This window comes from Talpa occidentalis, unplaced genomic scaffold, assembly GCF_014898055.3.
Source record: "Talpa occidentalis isolate TD23 unplaced genomic scaffold, MPIMG_talOcc4v2.1 talOcc4.11, whole genome shotgun sequence".
In the NCBI taxonomy this organism is placed as follows: Eukaryota; Metazoa; Chordata; class Mammalia; order Eulipotyphla; family Talpidae; genus Talpa; species Talpa occidentalis.
In genome coordinates, this window is record NW_023601104.1 from 80,738,367 (window position 1) to 80,760,072 (window position 21,706).

Consider the following 21,706-nt stretch of genomic DNA (forward strand, 5'->3'; position numbering starts at 1 on the left):
GAAGCACCCAAAGTTACCCGTCCCCTCGTGGGTAAAAGTCCATCCATATGGGATCGGCCCAGAGCAAGGCCCCAAAGCCTGCCACAAGTCTAAAGCAGCTTCCAGTGGGGACCCATAGAAAAGGGTCAGAAACAACCAGACAAGCCCAGAAGGAAAAGATCAAAATCAAAATCAAGATAAAAGCTGCCATTGTCACCTCCCCACAGGTCTCACCCACATCTGTGTCACCCAGCCCACGACCAAAAGACAAGCGTAGTTTCTTCACATGTCTCTAGGCTCCATGCGCCTCCTCCAGGTCTCCTTCTGGCTCCATCCTGCTTCCTTCCTTCCTCAGTCTCCTCTGCAGCCTCTTCTCTCCCTGCTCAACTCCACCCTCCCTTGGGTGGGGCAGGAAACCTGGAACCTCCCCCTTTCCTGGGGACCACCCTGTTACAAAAAGAACACAGAACAGCATGTTTTGGGCAAAGGAAAGAAAAAGTAACTTGTATGGACCCTAGAAATACATGTAGTGCATAGATATTCTGGAGACCTGTGTTAGACAGCACATTGGGAAGCAGAGGGGCATGTTGGGAAAGAATGTAAGGGCTTCTGAAGGGCAGACAAGATATTAGACTTGACTGCCCTATTAGCTACAGTTTTCACACTTTTATAACCACCAAACACTTCGGAAAACTTAGTGGAAAATGACAATGACATTGGGGCAGGGCCTCATCTAAACACCCACCCACTCCTGACCCCCACTATTGGCATTGCAGGCACTTCCTGGGAATTTCTTGGGGGAACAGTTTGCAAACTAAGTGGGGGCCTGTCTCATAAAGATGTTGTGCTTTGAGAAGGTTGCTAAGGTGTTAGGCAGAGTGGACTGAGTTGGTGTAACCGGGGGAGCCCTAAAGATGGGGAGACCTATTAGGAAGCTAGTGGGGACATTTGTATATAAAGCTCACCGAATAGAGTAGAGATGCAAAGGAAGGGTGGGTGGAAATGTATGACAAACAGACTGGGAGGAGAGGGGAGCTATAGGAGAGGAAGTGTTATAGGGCAGCCCTGATACAAAACGGGGTGCCTGACTGTGGGTCCTCACCCACGTGCTTAAAAGGACTTATCAATGCTCTACTGCAGGCACACATGAAAGGTTAATAAAAGGTTTATTTACAAGGGAAGGGGAAATGAGGAAATGTACAGCTCAGGGAGAAAAGTGGGAGACAAAGTTTTATATGAGTCCTACCCGATCCGCTGATCTGGAATCCCAAATGGCACTCAGAGCTGGCTGCAAGCCAGGAGCCATGAAGCCAGGAGGCGAGCGACAGCGAGCAAGCCCAAGGCCCACGTGTTTGGTTTTTATACCCAACCTGGCTGCTTAACTCCACCCTCAGGTCCCAGCCACCTTCCCTTTGGTGGTGATGGGATTTGTCTTTCCCAATGTCCTGATGGCTTTAGTCTAGAGTGGGAGTGGAGTCCACAAAGCCTATATGGGATTAGCTCAGGACATCATTTCCCCCTAACAGAAGGGGTTAGCGATTTTAGTGTTTTGACCTTGAGCACATTACGCATGATCACCAATGGCTAACTTAGTTTTTCTTCTTTGTGAGGAAAGCTTGCCATGGACACTGTTATGAGTTGCTTTTCCTTCTAAAATTCATATATCGATGTCATGTAACCTCCAGTACCTTATTGGAAAATAAGGTCACTGCAGATGTAATTAGTTAAGATGAGGTAGGGTGGCTCTCTGAGCTTTATGCTGTAAAACAGGGAAATTTGGACACAGATGAGCACACACAGGGAGAAAGTAATGCAAACACCAACACAAGCATGATGGTGTGCATGTAAGCCAAGGAATGCCTAAGATTGCCAGTATTCACAGGAGAGGGGAGGGGCATGGAGCGGATTCTTGCTTACATCCCATGGAAGGAATTTACCTTAATCTCTGTGGGGTGCAAAGAAATCCTCTTGTACCCTTATAAGTTCTTTTTAGCCTGAACCTGTCACCAAAACAGTATCAGACAGGTCAACAAAGGAAAAAAAAAAATTAATTTGTTTTTTAGTATTTGTAATTCAATAGCGTATGAAGGATAATTCACATGGCTGTAACTGCTAAAGAATAATGGTGTGGAGCAGGAATATTTGTCCTGTTTTGAGACCTGGGACTTCAAGGACAGAGAGAGGGAGACTTCACATGACAGACAAGGGACGAGTGATCTCATCCTCACTCCTGAGAGTAGCATCTTGGATAGAGAGGACATGATTATTGATAACCCTACATCTGGATGAGATCCCCCAAACTGCATTCTTCTAGGTCATAAAAGAGGGAGAGGTGATTGTTTTTTCCATTAGGAAAAGGACAAAAGCTTTTAGGATGTGATAATCTCTCCTATTAAAGAAGGGGGAAGGACTTAAGTAAGAGCTGGAGTTTCTCCTCCCCTTCCGGGGGCCCTCACTGCTCTCAACCCCAAACAATCTGCGCTCTCTAAGTAATGCAGATTACTTGAAGTAACGATATTATTATCTTTAAGTAATGATAATAAATCTCCAATGCTTTTGGGACTTGATTGGGCTGTAGTTCCCATTATTGAGGTAGACCTGTGGAGAAAAACCTATTTGACTGTATTGGGGAGACTGATCCGCACCTCTCCACCTCTCGGACTTCCAGCTAAGAGAATCAGGAGAAAAGGAATTTCTGTTGTTGAAGCTACTGGCCTGTGGCACTTGGTTACCGCAGCCTAGGAGCCAATAGACACGGAGGAATCCAGGCCAGTGTGGAAAATACTTGGGGGTGGCAGGCAGGAAGCTGGCCCCTCGATTGAGATGATGGGGAGCTGTGTCAGGACACAGCTGGAGGTACATTCCAGAGTCTGGAGACAAGATTAGCTGGAGGTGCAGCCTTGGAAAAGCCAGATTTCCCATGGGCCTAGGAACTCTGCTGGGAAAGGAGTGTGATAGAAATGAAGAAAGAACCAAGACTCTAGGAATGGTTGTAATTATGGGGGGCAGACTAGACAAAGAACTAACAGAATATATAGAAAGTAAAGCAGAAGGAGGCGACCAGGCCAGGAGGCTATTTTTTGAGGCTCGAATTGCAAAGGATATTAAAGAGATAATGTCAAAAGGTCAAGAGTAGTAGAGAGTTTATATAAGCAGAAAAAATAATGGCAATCCTCCCGAGTGAGTGCATGGGGAAGGCCGAGGTGGGAGGGACAGAGCTATACTGCCATCGGGGGCCATTAGCCCTGAAAGCCGAAGTTAGTGGGAAGCCCCTGGTGACCCCTAATGTAAGGATTACGGCCAGTCCAGGGCAGCGTGACGTGACCAGTGTGTCACAGAGTTCTGAGAGCCCGTGTTTGAGGGTGGATAATATGTAGTGACCAAGTCCTAGTCCCAGGAAGGGGGAGGCTCGTGGCGGTGGAGGGAGGAAAGTTTCCAGGAGAAAGAAGGACAATAGAGGTGTACTTGGGCAAAGAAGAAGATGCAGGGACAAGTAGAAGTAATGGCGGGTGAGTGAGCTCATGTGGAATGGCTTTGATTTTAGAAAGGAAGGATGATATTGCCTGATGAGGGTGAAGAGGGAGGTGGGGGCTTGGCGAGTGGAGAGGAACATGGGCCAGGATGTTGGGTTGCTGATCGCCAGGTCAGTGGATCTCACTTGGGGGCAGTTTTAGGCCCGAGTGGACACAGGGCCACATCTGGAGACATTTTTGCATGTTCCACTGGGGAGGGGCCACTCCCGGTGTCTGGTGGGTAACTGAGGGAGGCTGTGGAACACTTCCCTGCACAGGATGGCATGTGACTTAAGGATTATCCAGCCCGCGTACCACCCCACAGCTCAACAGCGGTTCTCAAATGTGTCAGAGGAGCAAAGCCCTGAACTCCAGAGCATGGATGAATGAATACACTAATATACTCATTTTTTTAAAAAGATAAATTTATTTATTTATTTATTTATTTATTTATTTATTTATTTATTTATTTATTTATACAAGCACTGGGTACAGTCAGAAGCGCGGGAGGGTGAGAGAATCACCAGAGCCAGAGCGGGTAACAGAACAGGCAAATGGATGAAATACACTGCTGAGGGGAGCAGCGGGCGCGGCCGGAGAGGTCTGCACGCCATGTGGGACCCTCGTTGGCGGCCGGGGATCGAACTGGCACTGCAGAGGCTGCAGGCAGCTTCACAGCCCAGTGCTCAACCGCTGCGCCACCAGAGGAGGCCCTAATGTAGTCAATTTTGACACTAGTTCTTACTCCAGAGTAGCCCCCTTGTCAGCTTCTTGGTCATGTTGCCCCAGCACATCCGGGGTCTAGACTACAAGACCATTTCGAGTCAGAATGAGTGTCCAGTTCTAGCACTTGGCTAAAGTAACAAAGTGACTCCATCCCTTCCCTGATTTGTGTTTTGCCCCAGAGTGATTGGGCCAGGCTCTTGGTGGTAGTTCCTGAGCCTTGGGTAGTGGCTGTGTGATCACTTCAGGAAAGGCTTCTCGACAATTACCAGCTTCTGAAAAATGACCGGGCCTGGTATGTCTCCCTCTAATCCCTTTTGCCTATTTGACTGTGTGACCTGGGAATGGAAATGTCACTGTGGGCAGAGGCCTTGCCACTTTGGAGCTGCATAAGATTTCACATACAGTTGTCTCTTTTTGAGGCTTTCATGAGATTAGGTGGTCTCGGTTTGATTCTTCAGTTGATTTTCAGAATCATTCATTGCTATTGTCGACTGAGGAACGTTGGCAGTGAGAGGAACTTGAAGCACCTTTTTTTAATAAAGATTTATTTTTTCTTTCTTTTTTTATTTTATTTTTATATTCCCCATACAATTGTAACCCCCTGATTTTGACCCCATCCCCCCCCCCAAAGTGTGTCTCTGGTTCATAGTTGTTTGTTGATTTTTAAATTTCTTATAGTTATTCTTTTTCCTGGTCCCTTATTTAAGTTTTCTAGATTCCTGCTTATGAGTGAGACCATCCGGCTTATTTCGCTGAGCATGATCCCTTTTTTCTTTCTTTCTGGCTTATTTCGCTGAGCATGATCCCTTCCAGCGCCATCCATGTTGCTGCAAATCGCATGTGTTTATCTTTTTTGAATGCTGAGTAATATTCCATGGTGTATATGAACCACATCTTCTTGATCCAGTCATCTATTTTTGGGCATTTGGGTTGTTTCCAAAGCTTAGCTATTGTAAATAGTGCTGCTATAAACAAAGGGGTGCAGGTGTTCTTTGGAATTAATGTTTCTGTGTCCTTTCGGTAAATACCTAGGAGTGAAATTGCTGGATCATATGGTAGCTCTATTAAAGATTTATTTATTTATTTATACAAGAACTGGGGCACAGGCCAGATGCATGGGAGGGTAAGAGGATTCACTAGAGAGAGAGTGGGGAAGAGAACAGGCAGACTGACAAAATGCACTGCTGAGGGGAGTAGTGGGCGCGACAGGAGAGGTCTGCTGCACCATATGGGATTCTCGCCGGCTGGCAGGGATCAAACCTGCACTGCAGAGGCTATGGACAGCTTCACAGTGTGGCGCTCAACTACCTGTGCCACCAGGGGAGACCCTAAGCTTGAAGCATCTTCAAGGAAAAGAGGAAGATGAAGAAGATTCAGACTGTGAGAGCCCACAGGTTCCAGGAGGTAGTGCTGGCAATCAGCAGTTTCCTTATCACCAAGACTGCCACTGAGGGGTTTGCAGGGTACATGGAGACATGTACCGTCTCGTTTGCTTCTCACCTGCCGGGAGCTGTTTCTGCCCCCAGTTAGCAGGCAGGGAACAAAGGCATGGACAGATTCAACGACCTACAACCTGGGCTTTGTACAAATTCCCTGTCCCCAGGCTTAGAGTTCTCCCCACCACGCCTTAGGTCCAGGTAATCTCTGCGAGCTCCTTGAATGCCAGTGCACCTGAGTTTTGTTTTATTATTTGGAGGAATATTTAAGTATTAAGAATTCTGAACCTTCAATGTCCTCGTTAGGAGTGTTTTTCAAATTGTAGAGGGTACTTTGTGAACTTAAGACCTTTTCACACACATTCTCTGTCCTGACTCCTCTGAATCAGGACATTCCACCCTCAGCAACTGGCACCTTTCACCCCAGGGGTCTGTGTTAGTGTGTGACATCAATCTTATTTGTGTTTCTGTTACTTTCTGGTGACTAATCCACCATTAGAATTAAAACAGTAGAACTCCAAGTATGTTTCCAGGGATTCCCCCTTTGTTACGACTGCTTTGGCCCTCCCATTCCTGGGAGCAGACGTCATACATCCAAAGACATTGCCTTCACACCCTGTTTCCAGTGCTAAGAATGTGACTGGAATCTGCTCAGTTGCTCAGAGTAGCAGGCAAGCTCTGGCCTCTGAGCACTGTCTCAGGATAGTCTGTTCTACCTCCCCTTCCTTTCCCCTAGTGAGTTTGAACTTTCTGCTTTTTACTATGCCATGGGCCATTCTGGCTGAGATGGTACTGGTGGGGTCAGTCAGAGACACTGCACATAGGTTGGTCTTTACTGCCCCAATCCCTTAGGCTGTGGTTCACTTCTTCTGGAGTCCCTTATATATTCCTGTCTCCCTCACCTTCCCTACCCCCCCCCACCCCTTTACATTAAATCTATTAATTGTGGTACAAAATTACATTCTCTTTGTGGTGCAGCCAGTATCCAAACTCTCTGCACCTTGCCGCAACACAATTGCTTCTGCCCGGGCAACTCACATTCTATCTCCTGTCTCTCTGACTTTGACTGCTGTGGTTCCTCGTGCAAGGAAATCACAGTGTTTGCTTTCGTGTCTGACTTATTTCACTTAATATAGGTTGCTCGAGGTTCATACCCTGTTCTCTCAGGTTCATACCCTGTACTCTCAAATGTCAGCTCAGATTTGGCCACTGGGTTGTTATTAAAAAGTGCTTTTCTTAACTTGCGTTTCATTAGACTTTGAGAAAGTCCATGCTAGAGGGTAGTTATGGGTTTTGCCAGAACCCCTCAGGGTCTGGGTTATCATCCAAACCATTCTCACAATGATGTCAGTTCATAGTATAGAGAGAACACGTGACTGATCACATCTTACCCAGAGTCACCTTAGGGCTGCACAACTTGTTCACTGCCAATATCCTCTGGGAATGCAGAGTAGTACAGCTGGAGAGCGAGGTCCAGGAAGTGGCTGAGGCCTGGGACTGATATGCTTCAGGACCCCATGCTCACTTACCTGCTGGGATTTGCTGGCTCAGCTCTGGTCTTCAAGATCAGCTGAATCAGTGTCCCAAACAGCCAGTTCCATAAGCTGCCTTTCTGGCAGGCAAGACCCCTGGATTTGTTGGTTGGCTTCCTTTGTCACAACGAGGGTCTGGCTCATTGTGTTGAATGTCTTAGAATTGTGTTAGGGTGTTACTGAGGTGGGTTTCTCCTGGTGCCTCAGTTGTGTTGTTCCTGTTGACGGGAGCCCTTGGGTCTATCTTATCCTGGTTGCTTTTTCTAGCCTTGGATTTGGCCTGGGAGAGATTCTTAGTGAATTACTATCTACAGCCTATTTCTGTGGAGAAGGGTAGCTACGAGTTTACTGCCAGAAAGATGGAAGATGAGAACTGAAATTGGCCTGTTGGTGTGTACGTGTCTCCGGCCCCCTGGGCTGGCACTAGAAGCCCTGGCTGGGCCTTAGCTGAACCCTAACAAGCCATGGGAAGTCTTAAGTCACTCCTTCACCTCCAAGGGCCTCCATCTCCTCACCTGGAGAATGTGGACAACGGCTTCTGCTCTGCTCAGCCCACAGAAGCGGGGTGCACACAGAAGGTGCTGACCGCCGTGCTCTGTAAGTGGTAGTTTGCTCTCCTAGGGTCCAGCGATGTGAGCATCACTATATGGTGATTAAAACCCACCTGTTAGGTTAAATGGGCCTTAATGGCCATCTCTCGTGGCAGTGACCACCCACAAGTCACTGGCATTTAAATGGTGTCAAGTCCCTGTTTCCCTGAAAATGCCACCGCACCTCTCCTTGATTGGCCCCATTAGTGAATGGTCTCCAAGGTGGTCTCAGTCCTCTACAAAGATTTGCATCACTGGCTTCTCCAAATGACTGGGGTTAATAGACACTTTTAGTTTCATTGCACTTTAAAGGCCACTAAGCCAAGGACATCTCCAGATGGAAAAACAATTAGTTTGATGCCATAATAACCCTTGACCTTTCTATCAGCATTTCTTATCTTTTTAGGTGAAATCATAGATGTTTGGGGCTAGGTATGTTCCTTGAGGTCATAAAATAGGACTTTCAATGCCTCCTCCCATGTCCTTCTCGGCACCAGTCTCATAGGCACTTAGCAAAATACTTGAATATTCTGAGACAGAAGATGTCATTTTGAGGGGCCATCCAAAATAAGAGTGGAGAATATAGGGCTCGTGAGCTCAGAAGCTTTGTAATGAGCATGACAGGCACCATCTTGCCTTGGGCTAGAGAGACCACATCATTGACAGCTGGGCCGGGTCAGAGAAAGTGGCTGGGCCAGTCCAGCTGAGCACATGACCACTCAGCCATATGGCCAGAACAGTGACCAGTGACTTAGGTACATTAAATGGGTGCTATAGAAACCACTAAGTAGGTTTCTGTCACACAGAGAATTTTCCTTCTCTAAACCACTGGATTTACCCAACCTCAGTTCTCCACATTTACTCCATCCCTGGTATCTACTCAGTTTTCACCCAAATCAAGGTCAGGATAAAAAGGAGATTTGGATGGAAATAAGCTGGATATTTAGGCTCCTGCAGTAATACTCAATTATCGAATCCTCTAGAAGCACCAACTCCTCTTTAATAAAGTCCTCAGTTTTTAAACATCTTTAGAAATCAGGTGATTGGGTCCTGGCAACCACCAGCTTGCTGCTTCCTCCTTCCTTACAAAAATAAGATGGTAAAATCCCAGCAGCTGGCTGGGGATGTTAAAAGATAATCTTAAGCATTTTAATACACATTATTCTTCACGCAACTTTGAGCCACGAAACCCCTGAAACGTAATAGCATAGGAATTGCATGGAAGAGACATCAGCTTGCTGCCAGCTCCCTGAGAGCCTGGCCAGATCTAGTGCCTTCTGGGCCACCCCTGGCCGTGCAGCCACAGCTGCCAGCACTGGGAGGCTTTGCTGCAGGGAGAGCCGTCACTGAGCGGCACTGTTCACACTTAACTCTGGGTCCAGCTCCTCCAAACAAGGTAAAACAGAAAAGGTTCATTCATTTACATCAAGGTTTATCATTTTGAACACAATGGATAATATTTGGAGGTTTATTAGTATTTTGCTGCTGTGGTTCTCTGCTTCCTCCCTCTCTGCTCCTGCCCCATCTTGTCACGTGGCCCTGCACTGCAGTGCTATTTGAGCCTCTGGTAATGAGCTTTCAGTCAGCAGGATGTGTCGCTGGTATTACTCCTGTTAACAGCGTTGCTACCCCTGTCAGTAGAGGCCCTGCTGGCTGGCGGGGCCATCGTCATATCACCCTTCTGATTCTCTGTGTGCCTGTGTGTGCATGCATGGCTCTTGAACTTCAAATGTGTTTTTGGGAAAGATTTATTTTATTTATATATACATACAAGAGCTGGGGGTAGAGGCCAGAGGTGTGGGGGTGGGTGGGGGGTGAGAGGATTCACCAGAGACAGAGCAGGGAACAGAACAGGCAGACTGACTGAAAAACACTGCTGAGGGGAGCAGGGGACAAGACAAGAGAGGTCTGCTGCACCATGTGGGTAGCTCCCTGGCTGGGGATCAAACTCAGGCTACAGTGGCTGACAATAGCTTGATAGTGCTGAGACTTTAATGCCTGTGCCACCAGGGAGACCCAAACTTCAAATGCATTATTCAGAACAAATTTTAATTATTTTACTGTTGAAGGTGATAATGCATTAACCAGTATCATTTGCTGTGCGCTCTTTTGGCAAGAGTAATTTATACCACCTCCTGATCTGGCTGTAGTAACGTTTCTGAGTAAGTGCTAACGGTACTCTAAACCAACTGCTGACTTAGAATAACCTACTTTCCATCCTAAGGATATTTTACTGAGACTGTCAGGGTTATAAAGTTTGTCACTTGGTGCCTTAAAACAGTGAAAATGCTTGTCTATAAATGTAGTTGTGTCTTTGTGACATATTGATCCTGCTCATTTTCTTGCTGCTCCTATTACTAGGCTGTGGGTGGATGTATCTGCAAAGTGTTTCATGGTGTATGGGATGTAACATTTGAAGTGAAAAAATTGAAAACAGGATAGGAAATGAGGATGGGAGGGAAGGAGTGGATAGAGGTCATCTGTGTATAGGAAGGACCCAGTGAGGGGAAAAAGCCACGTTTACATTTGTAACATCCAGGTGGCACCAGGAATTGTCAGAAAACCCACTTGATCTCAGAAAACATGGATAGGAATTCTTCCTCATGTAAATTCATAAAATGATGAGCAAGATAGCAGCTGTTTTTAAGTCATAATCTATGGTGTTGACCCATGTGAATTTGCTGTTTTGATTATGTACAAATGATTGCAGTGCCCGGCAGAGAGCGTGGGCCAGACCGGAACCAGGAGCCCCACACAGACAGTTCCGCCGTGCAATAGGAAGCCCATCGATCATAAAGCAATCCTAATGGTTTTTAAAGATGCATTTTCAGAGGGTGTAAATAATGCATCATTGGGAAAGTGTTCGAGGCCACTTGGACCCTGTGCCTGAGAAGAGGTTGCTCTGAGTTCCGGCGAGTGAGTGGCCATGACCTGCTCTTAATGCTGCTTCTTTTCTCTTTCAGCACATCAGGTCCACCCATCTGGCCGGGCAGTACCTTCTTCAAGAGAAATGGAGCCCTTCTACAAGGTAGGTCTTCAGCAGCACCTCTTCTCCTCCTGCCCCCTGGTGACCCTTCTCGGTGCTTGGGCGCAATCAGGAAAGTTCTGTCCTGTCTGGGAGTGGGCACTCATTGGAGAAGTGTGGCTCTTGTGGGTTGGGTGTTTGTCCAGTTCTCTTTATTTCTTTCTACTCAATTCTCCGGATTGCTATGAATTGTTAGTCTAAAGCCAGGGCTGCTGCTTTGGTCTGGCATCACTGGTCACGTTGCAGAAGTGTTTGGTTTGCTTTGGTGAAGTTGGAATTGCGGGGCTGTAGACGTGCGACAGTAGCATAGACGGCTCATAGAAACACCCCTCTGTGGGTTGCTAATGCCTGGACTAACGAGGTACGATTTGGGTGTTCTGGCCTTTTGGCCATCGTGGACACCACCCGTTCCTTGTTTCCCCTAATATCCATGTGTACCTGGGCGTGACCGTGGTTTGCTCCAGGTCTCGTTGTTCAGTCCCCTCCTTCGTCCCTGCAAGCGCCACTGGAAGAGGGGCGCCCTTCCTCTGCTGCTTTGCACCAGGGCTGTTCTGAGGCACTCAAGAATTCAAAGTGTTTTTCATCTCTGTTTTGCCATTAAATGTATTAATGACCAAAGTTAAAGGCAAATAGATGGTTAAAAAGAAGAGTAAGATGCATTCCAAATGCTCTAAGAAATCACTTTGGGGTGATTGCTGTTTGGGCTGTCTGCTCTGTAGATAAGATGAAAAGGGCTGGCTCCTAAGATTTTCCCACTTCCTGTCCCCATCAACCTGGTGACTGCCAGGTGTCAGAGCAGCCCAATGGCCCAGAGTAGATGGAAGTGGTTGTACCAAGAGCTCTAGAACTGTGCAGGGCTGATGGTGAGGAGCTTTCCTACATTTTGCTTGGTTCAAAGCTGTTAAGCCTCCTGTCCTTGAAAGTATACGCTGAGGACCAGGCATTGACTATCAGTGTGGCTAAGGCTAAAGACACCCATCTTTGTATTTCCAGAGTAGCTGAAGCAATTGTAACAGGTGTCATCACATCCTGCAATTGCGTGGTGTCTCTTTAATTGCATTGGAAATTGGGAGCTTAAACTTTTCTTTGTATTTTTGCTTGATACAGGTACAATTTCAGCAGGCAAGTTTGGGTTAATCCTAATTTTAATGACCATCATAGATAGCCTAATATTTAAGAAAAAAGGGAACTCCATCCACTCCTAAAATTTAATACATAATTTAAAAAAAATCTGTCTTGTTCTCCCTTCAGATAGTCTATGTGGAAACTGATTATGATGAGCTTATTGGTTTTTATTTTTCAAGTGAATTTCAAAGTTATGTGCATCTTTACTTCTTGATCTGTGATATTCATGTTTATATATATCTTTTTAGTTTTTCAAAAAATCTTTAGTTTTTCCTTTTCTTAGAGCATTTTCTTACTGGATTTTTGTTCATTAAGTTCTACATTATTTAAGACTTGTTCTAACCTGAATATAAGTTGTGGGTTTTTTAATCTATGAGGCGGGAAGCGTGAGAGAAATATCGATTACATTTCTAAAGTTGAATGATTTCATGATAAGTTTCTGTCTCCTGAGTGGTCGACCTTTTTTCTCTTCCTGATAGGGTTAAAATTTTTCCTGATCACTCTAGGCATTGAGAATTACAATTTCAGATGCTCCTTGAATCCGCATGCAATTCAATACTGCCCATTTATTTTTGGTACATTGGAAATCAGAAGAAAGTTGGTGAGAACTCGAGCGTGTGGGTAGAGACTTGTCGACAGTCTTTTTCTGTGATGTTTCCTCACTTGTTGTACCTGTACGTAGAGTTCATGAGACATTTTGTTGTGATAAGATTTTTCCAACTATGTATGTTGCTTCCTAATTAATGTTTTTGTGTCCCTTGGGTGGGTGTTATTGGCACATCATGAAGTGGCTCGTGCCCACAAGCAGAAGTTTTGTAATAAAGACTGGGTCTCTAAAGAAGGCAGCTCCCTGGTCATGCCAGTAGGAGGTTTAGATTATTTTCAAGTAGAAGAGAATATACCTGATTGATGTCCACTTTTGTTCTCTTTATCCTTTACAGTTTCAAAATTTGCACACTTTCTTTTTTCCCATCACATGCATTTTTCTAGGTGATCAGACCAAGGAACTTCTCAGGTATTAGGTTCCAGCCACAAAGATTGGCATTGAGGGGGGGAACAGGATGCCTGTCCCTAAAGAACTCAGTTCTTAGAAGTGTGTAGAAAGTGATGCTTGGTCGTGCCCGATGACACAGGCTCAGGAACTGGCCCACAGAAGCCCAACATGCCCCTGACCCTGGCGTTCCAAGCCGGGCTTGGGGCCAACCTGCTGTGTGGTGACCCTGGGGACTGCGACCTGAAGAATGCAGGAGCAGCAGCATAAGCAAATGTGCTGAATGTTTTTCCAGAAAAGAGACTTATTTTCCTCAGGAAGCTGGGAGCCTAGGGGCTGTCACATCTTGGGAGGATTGGGAATTGAGCGAAGCCTTGAAAAATAGATAGATGTGGGCATGCATAAATGAGAGGAAGGAGCATTGCAAGCAGAAGCAACAGGGGCATGTAGGCTTGGGGGGCAGGAATGGGGAGCACAGATGAATGTGGTAGTGCAGAACACAGGCCATTTGGGGGCACTTGGGGATGATGACATCGCTGGCTTCAAGGTAAGCCAGTGGTGTCATCCCCAAGTGCCCCTGAATGAGAAGAATGTTGTCATGTCCAAAGAGGAAGCAATGGAAGTTAAAACCTGAAACGAGGGATCACATGACCTGATGGTTACAATGGGACCTGCGTGTGGCCCAATAGCTGATGTGTAAACCCTTGGACAGAAATGTTGTACAACTTTTTCTAACAATGAGCCAATTGCCAGAATTAACTGGAAGTCCTTGAGGTCCGACTTGAGTGTGGCCTCTGTATTTTGGTTCCCGATGAATCACCTCTCAGTTTTCAGGATAATGGGGTAAGATTGGGTTTGGATTACATCAGGCATGGGTACTTAACATAATTGGTCATTTCATCAATTCACAATATTCTAAATGCTATTTAGGCTGCTCGAGACCATTTCAGTCTGTTAGCAGTTCCAGGGACTAGAGAGCACTTCAGTCCTTGCACAATGAAAACCTAGCAGAAAGCCAGAAAGTGACAAACCATTGTTTAAAGGTGACCGCGGGCAGGTGAGTGTGACTGCAGGAGGGGCCAGCTGACAGGGGTCTCCAGCAGTCTGTCACTCTGTGTCTCTATGGCTCTATGTGTTTGAAATATACTTAATTTTAATCAGTTAATAACAGCTCTTATTTCCTAAGGTAAAGCATTTTATGCATCCCTTTTCCAAACTCCCTGTCCCCACCGCAGCATACACATTCCAAATTAGATGACTTTAAGTAGACATCACCCTCAGGTGAATTATCCTAATGCGCCAGAGATTCCTAAAAATCATAGACATTCCTGGCCCCCAGTCTGACCTTCCTCTGGCCCCTTAGATTTCATCCACAGGGCATCCCTGTTGTCGTCAGTCTTACGTGCCCTCTACCAAAAGCGGCTACAAACCATCCTGTCTGCCCTAGGGCCTTACTAGGCCTGCCCGCTGCTGCCTTAACCTTGGGCACCTCTGACCACCTCCCCCAGCTCTGCTCTGAGCCCTCCCCTGCGGCCCCACCTGCATTTTTCCTGTCTGCATGCCAGGCACTGTATTAGGCTCCCATGACCCGGAGAGGCCTGGAGCTTGCCCCTTAGCCACTTTCAGCCCATTCTGGGGTCAGAACACAGGTCCTGGCCCTTTCCAGGAAGGACCGATATGAGTCACACAAACCTGACTGGCCTTCCTGGCCCTCCCTCTGCCTGCCTTTTCTACATGGCACCACTATCTGGTCACTAATTATCAAATCTTTGTCTGGAGTATGCAGCAGTGGAATTAAAATAAATTCCATAACACACCTAACAGATTTTTATTTCCATTAACTTCTCACAACCCACTGGGCAGTCTAGAGAAATGCAGAGAAATCCTGCAAGACGCTTCAATGTACTCCTGGTTCCCGAGTGCCCAGGGGCTCTTGCCTTGCCAACCTCCTGAAGCTGATTCTGATGTTAGGTAGATGGCTTGCTTTGGAGAAAGCCTGTCTCCTGAGTTCTAGGTTGGCTTCTTGTGTGTACAGCAGGTCCTTGGATGTTGTTTTGTTGAATGGGGTTTTATTGTGTGTTGACGAGAAAAAATGGGCAGCGGCCACTGTGTGGAGTGGGCATGTGCTCCCAGGTCTGGTGGGTTTTCTCTGGGGATCCGGTTTCTTTCTGCATCCCAGGGATATGATACTCACTGGTGCGTCTGCTCCCCCAGATTGCGTGAGTGTGGGTGGGGGTGACGTGCTCAGGGAGCTTATCTTGCACCCTGAGCTGCCAACATAGTCTCTGGCCACCTGTGACCTGAACTGGAGGAACTGAGTTGCGAAATAATGAATGAATGAATGAGTGAACAGAAATGTTTGCCCAGAATTAGAAGCCTTTTGGGTCTTCATTTAGAAATTTGGTGCTGTTTTTATGACCTGAGAGATATATAAGAACGTAACTCTTATTTATCTCAATTAGCCTCCAGTTGTATTGGTTTCACTCTAGTTCGTGTCACTTAAAGCCGCCTTTTCCGAGGTCCTCTGGGTGACGTGAAGTCAGGATTTGCTATACTTTCCTCGGAGTAACACTGTGAATCACCCACTGTCCACAACCTTCACCCTCTCTGCAGCTCACCCGTGCACTTTCACTGCTGAGGTGCACATGGTACCTCACTTTGCTTGTCTTTCAGGCCACAAAAGGCTCACGAGCAAGCACTCAGCATGTCAAACAAGTGATAGTGAATTCAGGGAACCTTGGTTCGTGTCCTGCTTATTGACTTTGGTCAAACCACGTGATGTCCCTAGGGCTCCATGTTCTTAAGTGAATTAAGGGTGGCCTTCAGGGGCGAGGAGCTTCTTATGGAGTGTCTGCTCTGTTCGATTCTAGCATCTCCCTTAAAAATAGGTCAAAATGGATTTGGGAGCTTAACTCTAAGTCAGTGGGAAAAAATACTGCTTCAGCCAACTGTGCCTGCACCTGGACGAGTTCAGAGGCAAGGAGAGTGGTGGCAGCCTAAAGATCTCAGTCCTCAAACAAGACAGTTCTCAAAGGTCTCCTGGATCTTAGGGAGACAGGATATTATTGATGTGGGCAAACTGAAAGCAAACCCCATTTTAGCTTCTTGGGTAATTGGTTTAACCTCTGATACTTGTCTCATGGGGTCCCCTTGAGGATTTGGATGGATTCATATTAATAAAGCAGTGGAAGCGTGTGATCAGTTCCCAGAGTTAGTTATCACAACATGTTATAGAACTCTGAATCTTAGGAAAATAGGGCGATAGTCCCCTGAACATGGATTCCCGGGGCTCTCATCTTCCTGCTAACGCTACCTTGGTCCACTTGCTGGGGCCGGAGATTCTTGGGACCAGGCAAAAAAGATCAGAGATGTCCCGGCTCCTGCTGGGGTTATACAGAGAAATGAAAGAGCGTGTACTCCTATCTCAGATTCCTCATCAACAGGCCAGCTTCCTTGAGAGGCCGGCCAGCCCTAACCCCAAGCTGCACCCAGCTCTAAAATCATCTGAGCTCAGCGGGTACCCAGAGTCAGCACCACACCCACCTGGTTTGAATTCTCCCTCTCTGGATACCAGCTGTTTGACCTTGGGCCTCCCTTTGGGTCGTCTGGAAAGTGGGTCTCTGAAATGTGTTTCCAGAATATGTGAACATTAAAAGAGAAGGTGAATGGAAAAGCCTCCTTCTGGTCCAGTGCCTGGCGCCTCCCGGCCGCTGGAAAAGAGCAAAGGTGTGCTCTGAGCGTTAATCCTGCAGCCTTATCAAGGTGAAAAGTTCCCCAACCCTTCAAAGGAGCTTTCTCCCAAGCTCCCTCAGAAGGGCCTCACCTGACTGGAGACTCGGAGGCTGAGGTTATTTCTGGCACTCTCCTCCCATAAAGGCCCTGGGATTGCAGGTTTTGTCTGGGGTTACCCAGACCCTCCCCCACACCGTTCTCTGACATTTGGTCACAGCCCAGGGCTCTTTGGTTTTTTTCATCTAATCTGCTCCACAAGCTGACTCTCTCCTCCATTTTGCAAAGGAGGGCTTCTACCTAATGCATAAATCTCCTGATTCTTGCCCCTAGGCACACCCATTAAAAAAAAATTATAACAGAAAGAGAAAATAAACCTCTCTCCAGATCCCCCCAAGTCCTAATTGCCTTCTGTCCTCTTTAGCCCTCGTTGTTCTTATGGGCTCTCCTGGCTTATAGCTCATTGTTCTGCTCTGATTTACCTTTAAAGATATTTATGTAACTACACTAATAAAGTCCACTAGCTGTTTTTACAATCAGGTGAACTGAAAAGGAGCACTGGTCAGCTCTGACTAATCACAAGTTTCATGTGGTCTCTGAGAATATACTCTTAAGTTAATTTTAAAAATATAAGGAAACTCCATGGTAAAAAAAAAAAAAAAAAAAAAAAGCCTTTGGTCAGTTCTGACCTTTCCCCGACTTCCAGGAATCCAAATTTGCCCAATCTGCAATTCTCCAACTTCCCCAGCGCCTGCCACCCAGCCCAGCGTGGGATCTGAAAGCCTCAGTGGCATAGCCTGTATTTTCTGTTTGACTTTAATTTCAAACAGGCTCCACCACTAACTACAGTGACCATTTCCATGAAAATCCAGGGTTGCATCTGAAAAAGTGGCATTTCCTGTGGACAGAAATGGGGCAGTCAGAGGTGTGGCTAGCATGGGGGGCAGGACATAGAGCCACCTGGCCAGATCCTGACGGTGGGTGTGGAGGGTCTGTCTTTGCTATGCCAGGGACTAGTCCTGCAGGAGGTGGAAACTGAGGCTGAAGTTTAGGAGAGACTAGAGCGATAGAGGGAGTTTTAGAGTAGTTGAGCCCATTGAATTTATGGGCCTTGGTACGATTTTCAGGGGAGTATAGAATGAAAAGAGGGAAAGGTCTACAGAGCCAACCAGCTGGCACACCGAGGCTTCCAGTAGAAAGAGGTGGTAGCTGACAGCAGGGGTGTCGTAAACAGGGCATCACCTTAGTGAAGGGCACGGCATTTCAGCAGCAGGAAGGGGCACCCCCTGTGCCCAGAAGCTGAGGAGGACAGGACTGAAGACAGACCACCTGTCTTTGAAGACAGACCACCTGCCATTGAGCAGTGCCCACCCCCTGTTGCACCCCCCAGTGGGCCCTCCAGTGAGGCAGCCAGAAACTGCTTCTGTCTCTATGAACTTGTATGAGCTGGACACGTCACACCAGTGGCATCGTACAACACGTGATCTCTTGTGTCTGGCTGTATAGAGTATTTATGTCATTTGTACACTAAGGCCCAAGCAATTGTCTGCTTTAGGTCACAGAACCAGAGTCAGAAACCTAGACCCATGCCCATCTTTGCTTCAAAGCAGCATAAATATTTCAGACCGGTTCTCCACCCTAGAGGTTTAGATGTTCTGCAGTGTTTTGCAGATCTGGGCTGGAGAGGATCCCTTTAGAATGCTTAAAAGCAATTCAGTGACAAGATGAAATGGAAACGAAGACCTGTGTTGTCTTCCTTCATTCTAGTAATTAAGGTGCTTCCTTTTGCTTTTGACCCCTGCACATGACTGTTGGAAAAAGCTAATGTTAGGGTCTTTTAAAGATGGTAGAAGGAGAAAAAGAGAAATCCTGAAATTAGTCATTCAAAGATGAATCAGTGAGAGGAACTCTTAAACAGAAGGAATATTTTATTTGAGTATCTGAATTTTATACCGAGGGAGGCAGATAGAGGTATTTTTACCAATTACTATTAGTAAACAATAGTGAATCGATCTGTTTACCAATTATTATAGATCAGTAGGAATACTTCCTTGTAGTTTAAATTTTTGAGCATTTAGATGTTTTTTTCTAGTCTATTAAATTGTGTCAGATGATAAATTATAAAGATTATGTAACCTTGGCTCATATTGCACCGGAGAGCCTGCTTTTATCAAAGTGCTCAATCTTAAAACACAATGGGAAAAGTCAATTCCCTTGAAGTTCTGTTAACCATGCATACATGGAAATCTAGAAATATTTTTATACAATTGCCAAGATGCTTACAATATAAAAGAATTTTGTAGAATGTACTTTGAGTGAGCTGTTCACATGAGTTTCAGAAGTGAACTTAGAAACGCCAACCTACAAGCTGCCAGAGGTCAAGTTTTGTTTTTGTTTGGTTTCTTTGACGACTGAAGGGTGTGGCAGAGAGCTCTGGGGTGGTATCTGCTACAGTGCACGTGATAGGTTAGATTGGGGTGCATGTACTCTTACACTTGCACTTTGTGAACCTATGAGAATGTCTTTCCTGCCATCCCTTTGCCCTTTTTTTTCTGGTGTTTTCTGGTGCCTTCTTTTCCAGCTGCCCAGTTGTCTTTGCAAATGATGATGTAAAGATAACAGACTTCAGTTTTCAAATTAGACATGCCTTGGGCTCTTCCCTGCCTTGCTCCTAATTGCCCTCTCACTTTGGGAAAGTTATGTAAGCCTCTTTGAGCTACCATGAGATGCAAAAAGACCAGTCTTGCAAGATAGGTAAAATCATTGTAAGGATGACGTGAAGACACTTGGTGTGGTGCTGGTGCTCCTGGCACTGAGTAGGTGCTCAGTGCAGGTACTACCGCCACTGCCTTCACAGACAGGGAGAGAGGAGCATGAACCTGAGTTGACTCTCTTGGGTTAAAAGGCTTCTGCTCGCCCTCCCTGGTAGTGCAGAGGATTAAGACACTGCCTATGAGGCTGTGCACAGCCACTGCAGCACGAGTTCAATCCTGGCCAGGGAGCTACCCACATGGCACAGCAGACCTCTCCTGGCTTGCCTGCTGCTCCCCTCAACAGTGTATTTCAGTCAGTCTGCCTGTTCTGCTCCCCACTCTGTCTCTGGTGAGTCCTCTCACCGCCCCCCCCCATACCTCTGCCCTGTGCCCCAGTTATTATATGCATGGATAAATAAATATTTAAAAAAAAAAGGCCTCTGCTGTCCAGCCCACCAGCCCTCTGACCTCCAGTAACTCACCTGATCATTCTCAGCCTTCCCTTTCCAGCCGAAAGGACAGTAGTGCTCACTTCTTGGCATTTTGTGAGACCTGAAATCAACAGCACATGCACAGAGGCCAACTCAGCTTCTGAGTGTTGAATAGAGCATTCATCATGTGTATGAGAGCACTTCTGCAGTTTCCTAGGATTTTCAAGACCTTCCACCCTCAACAACAGCAGACCAAACAACAATAGCATAAAAAATCCTTCCCCAGTTGAATGGAAGTTATACCTCCGGGAGTGTTTAAGGCTGTTGTCACTCTTTCTGACTCTCCTGAAACATGAAGGCAAATACCCAAGGGAGACCCCAAAAGAGGAGCAGAACTTTAGTCTTCAGCAGCTGTCCTTGCTGACACCTCCAGAAATGTGACACAGAAAGCAGCTTCCTTGGGAATAGATTGCAATGGCTTGTGATCTGCTTTCCTGCTTCTTCCTCTTAATGTGCCTGATGGTGCCAGAATCTGGAGTAGATGGAGACCTTTGCAAGGATTAGTTTCAGGAATGGGAGGGAGGGAGGGAGGGAGAGAAAGAGACCTATTTGCAGTGATAAAGAATTTTAGAACATCCCAGTAGGGATCACATTGGACTTGTCCTGCCTTGTGGTCACTGTAGCACACATGAGCTGTCTGTCTTTGGGCTCTGGATTTTTTTATGGGGATGTTAGGATGATCTCATTCTGCTTATTTGACACGAATTGTGTTAGAACTATGGCCTGTGTCTGATGACATCTGCCGACCACTGTTCTAGCCCAGGGCCTTGCTTGTGGGTTCGTTCCCATGCACTCAGCCAGATTGTGGGGCTTTGTGACCAGATCCTTGTGACGTGTAGAAATGCCAGTGGTGTGTTTGCCCTTTGTGTCAGCCTCTCTCGTGTTTTGAGTGACTTCATTCTCTACTTTTTGCCATAGGTGGGAAACACAACAGTGAGATTGAAGTTATGTCTTTGAACTTCGGGGCTAACAGGGTACCAGCAGCCATATTAATGCACTGAAGGCATCTTTCCCCTCTTTTCAGTTCCACTGCCCTCAACTTCCAACATAAACTTCAAATGGGAGGTGCTGCTTGTTATAAGAGGCCCCTGGTTGGTTGAGGGGCAGGCACCTCACCTGGTACCTATTATCTTGGGTCTGGAAGCTCTAAACTATGCCTGACATCACCATGTTGGATGCGCCGATGCGTAAGAATGGTGCAAAGGAGCAGACACAGGGGTCACCGCCCCGCGCCCCCCCCCCACTGCCCTTCTGTGGTAGGGCTAGATGAGCTCATAGATGTTCCATTTTACTTAAACCAGCTTGATGTTTTTCCTGACTAATAAGAAATCTTGAAATTAATAGTATCAGTTAAACTAAATTCATATCACCAATGATTTCTGTGTGTCAGTGAGATTCCAACCTCACCATTGTCTTGGAAACACACTTAGTGGTTTGGCTGTGACTTGAAAGAATTTAAGATGAGTTTGGTAGAGCTTTTCAGAGATGGTGGCTTGACCAAAGCATGCAAAGTGGGAACATAGCAATAATAATAGCTTTTGTATCTGTCCCCCAACTGAGTTCACCAGAGCCTATTTCTACCAGAGAAATTTCTACCTATTTGGTAGAAATAGGCTCAGAGCAGCTCAGGTTGAGTTCACAGGGTAACTGCCAGCAGCTTCTCAGGCTGCAGACATCAGCTTTGAATCTAGCATTTGTCCAGTGTCCCCAGGAAAAGGGGATCACTCTATAATTCAAGTGGCTCTTGAGTCACATGACCAGCTGAAACCACTGTAGCTGGAGGAACCAGAGGGGCCGATGGACTTATGCTGGGGGTG

The 21,706-nt window shown here is 46.4% G+C and overlaps 1 protein-coding gene across 8 annotated transcripts in view; it reads left to right on the forward strand.

Annotated features, from left to right (window-relative positions):
- Positions 1-21,706, forward strand: part of FOXN3 (forkhead box N3) — a 359,639-nt gene that overhangs the window by 247,354 nt on the left and 90,579 nt on the right. For all 8 annotated transcript variants that reach the window (XM_037503725.2, XM_037503724.2, XM_054691729.1 and 5 more), the window contains one exon: positions 10,739-10,803. In XM_037503725.2, the coding sequence (XP_037359622.1) occupies positions 10,739-10,803 (65 nt within the window). The remainder of the gene's footprint in view (positions 1-10,738; positions 10,804-21,706) is intronic.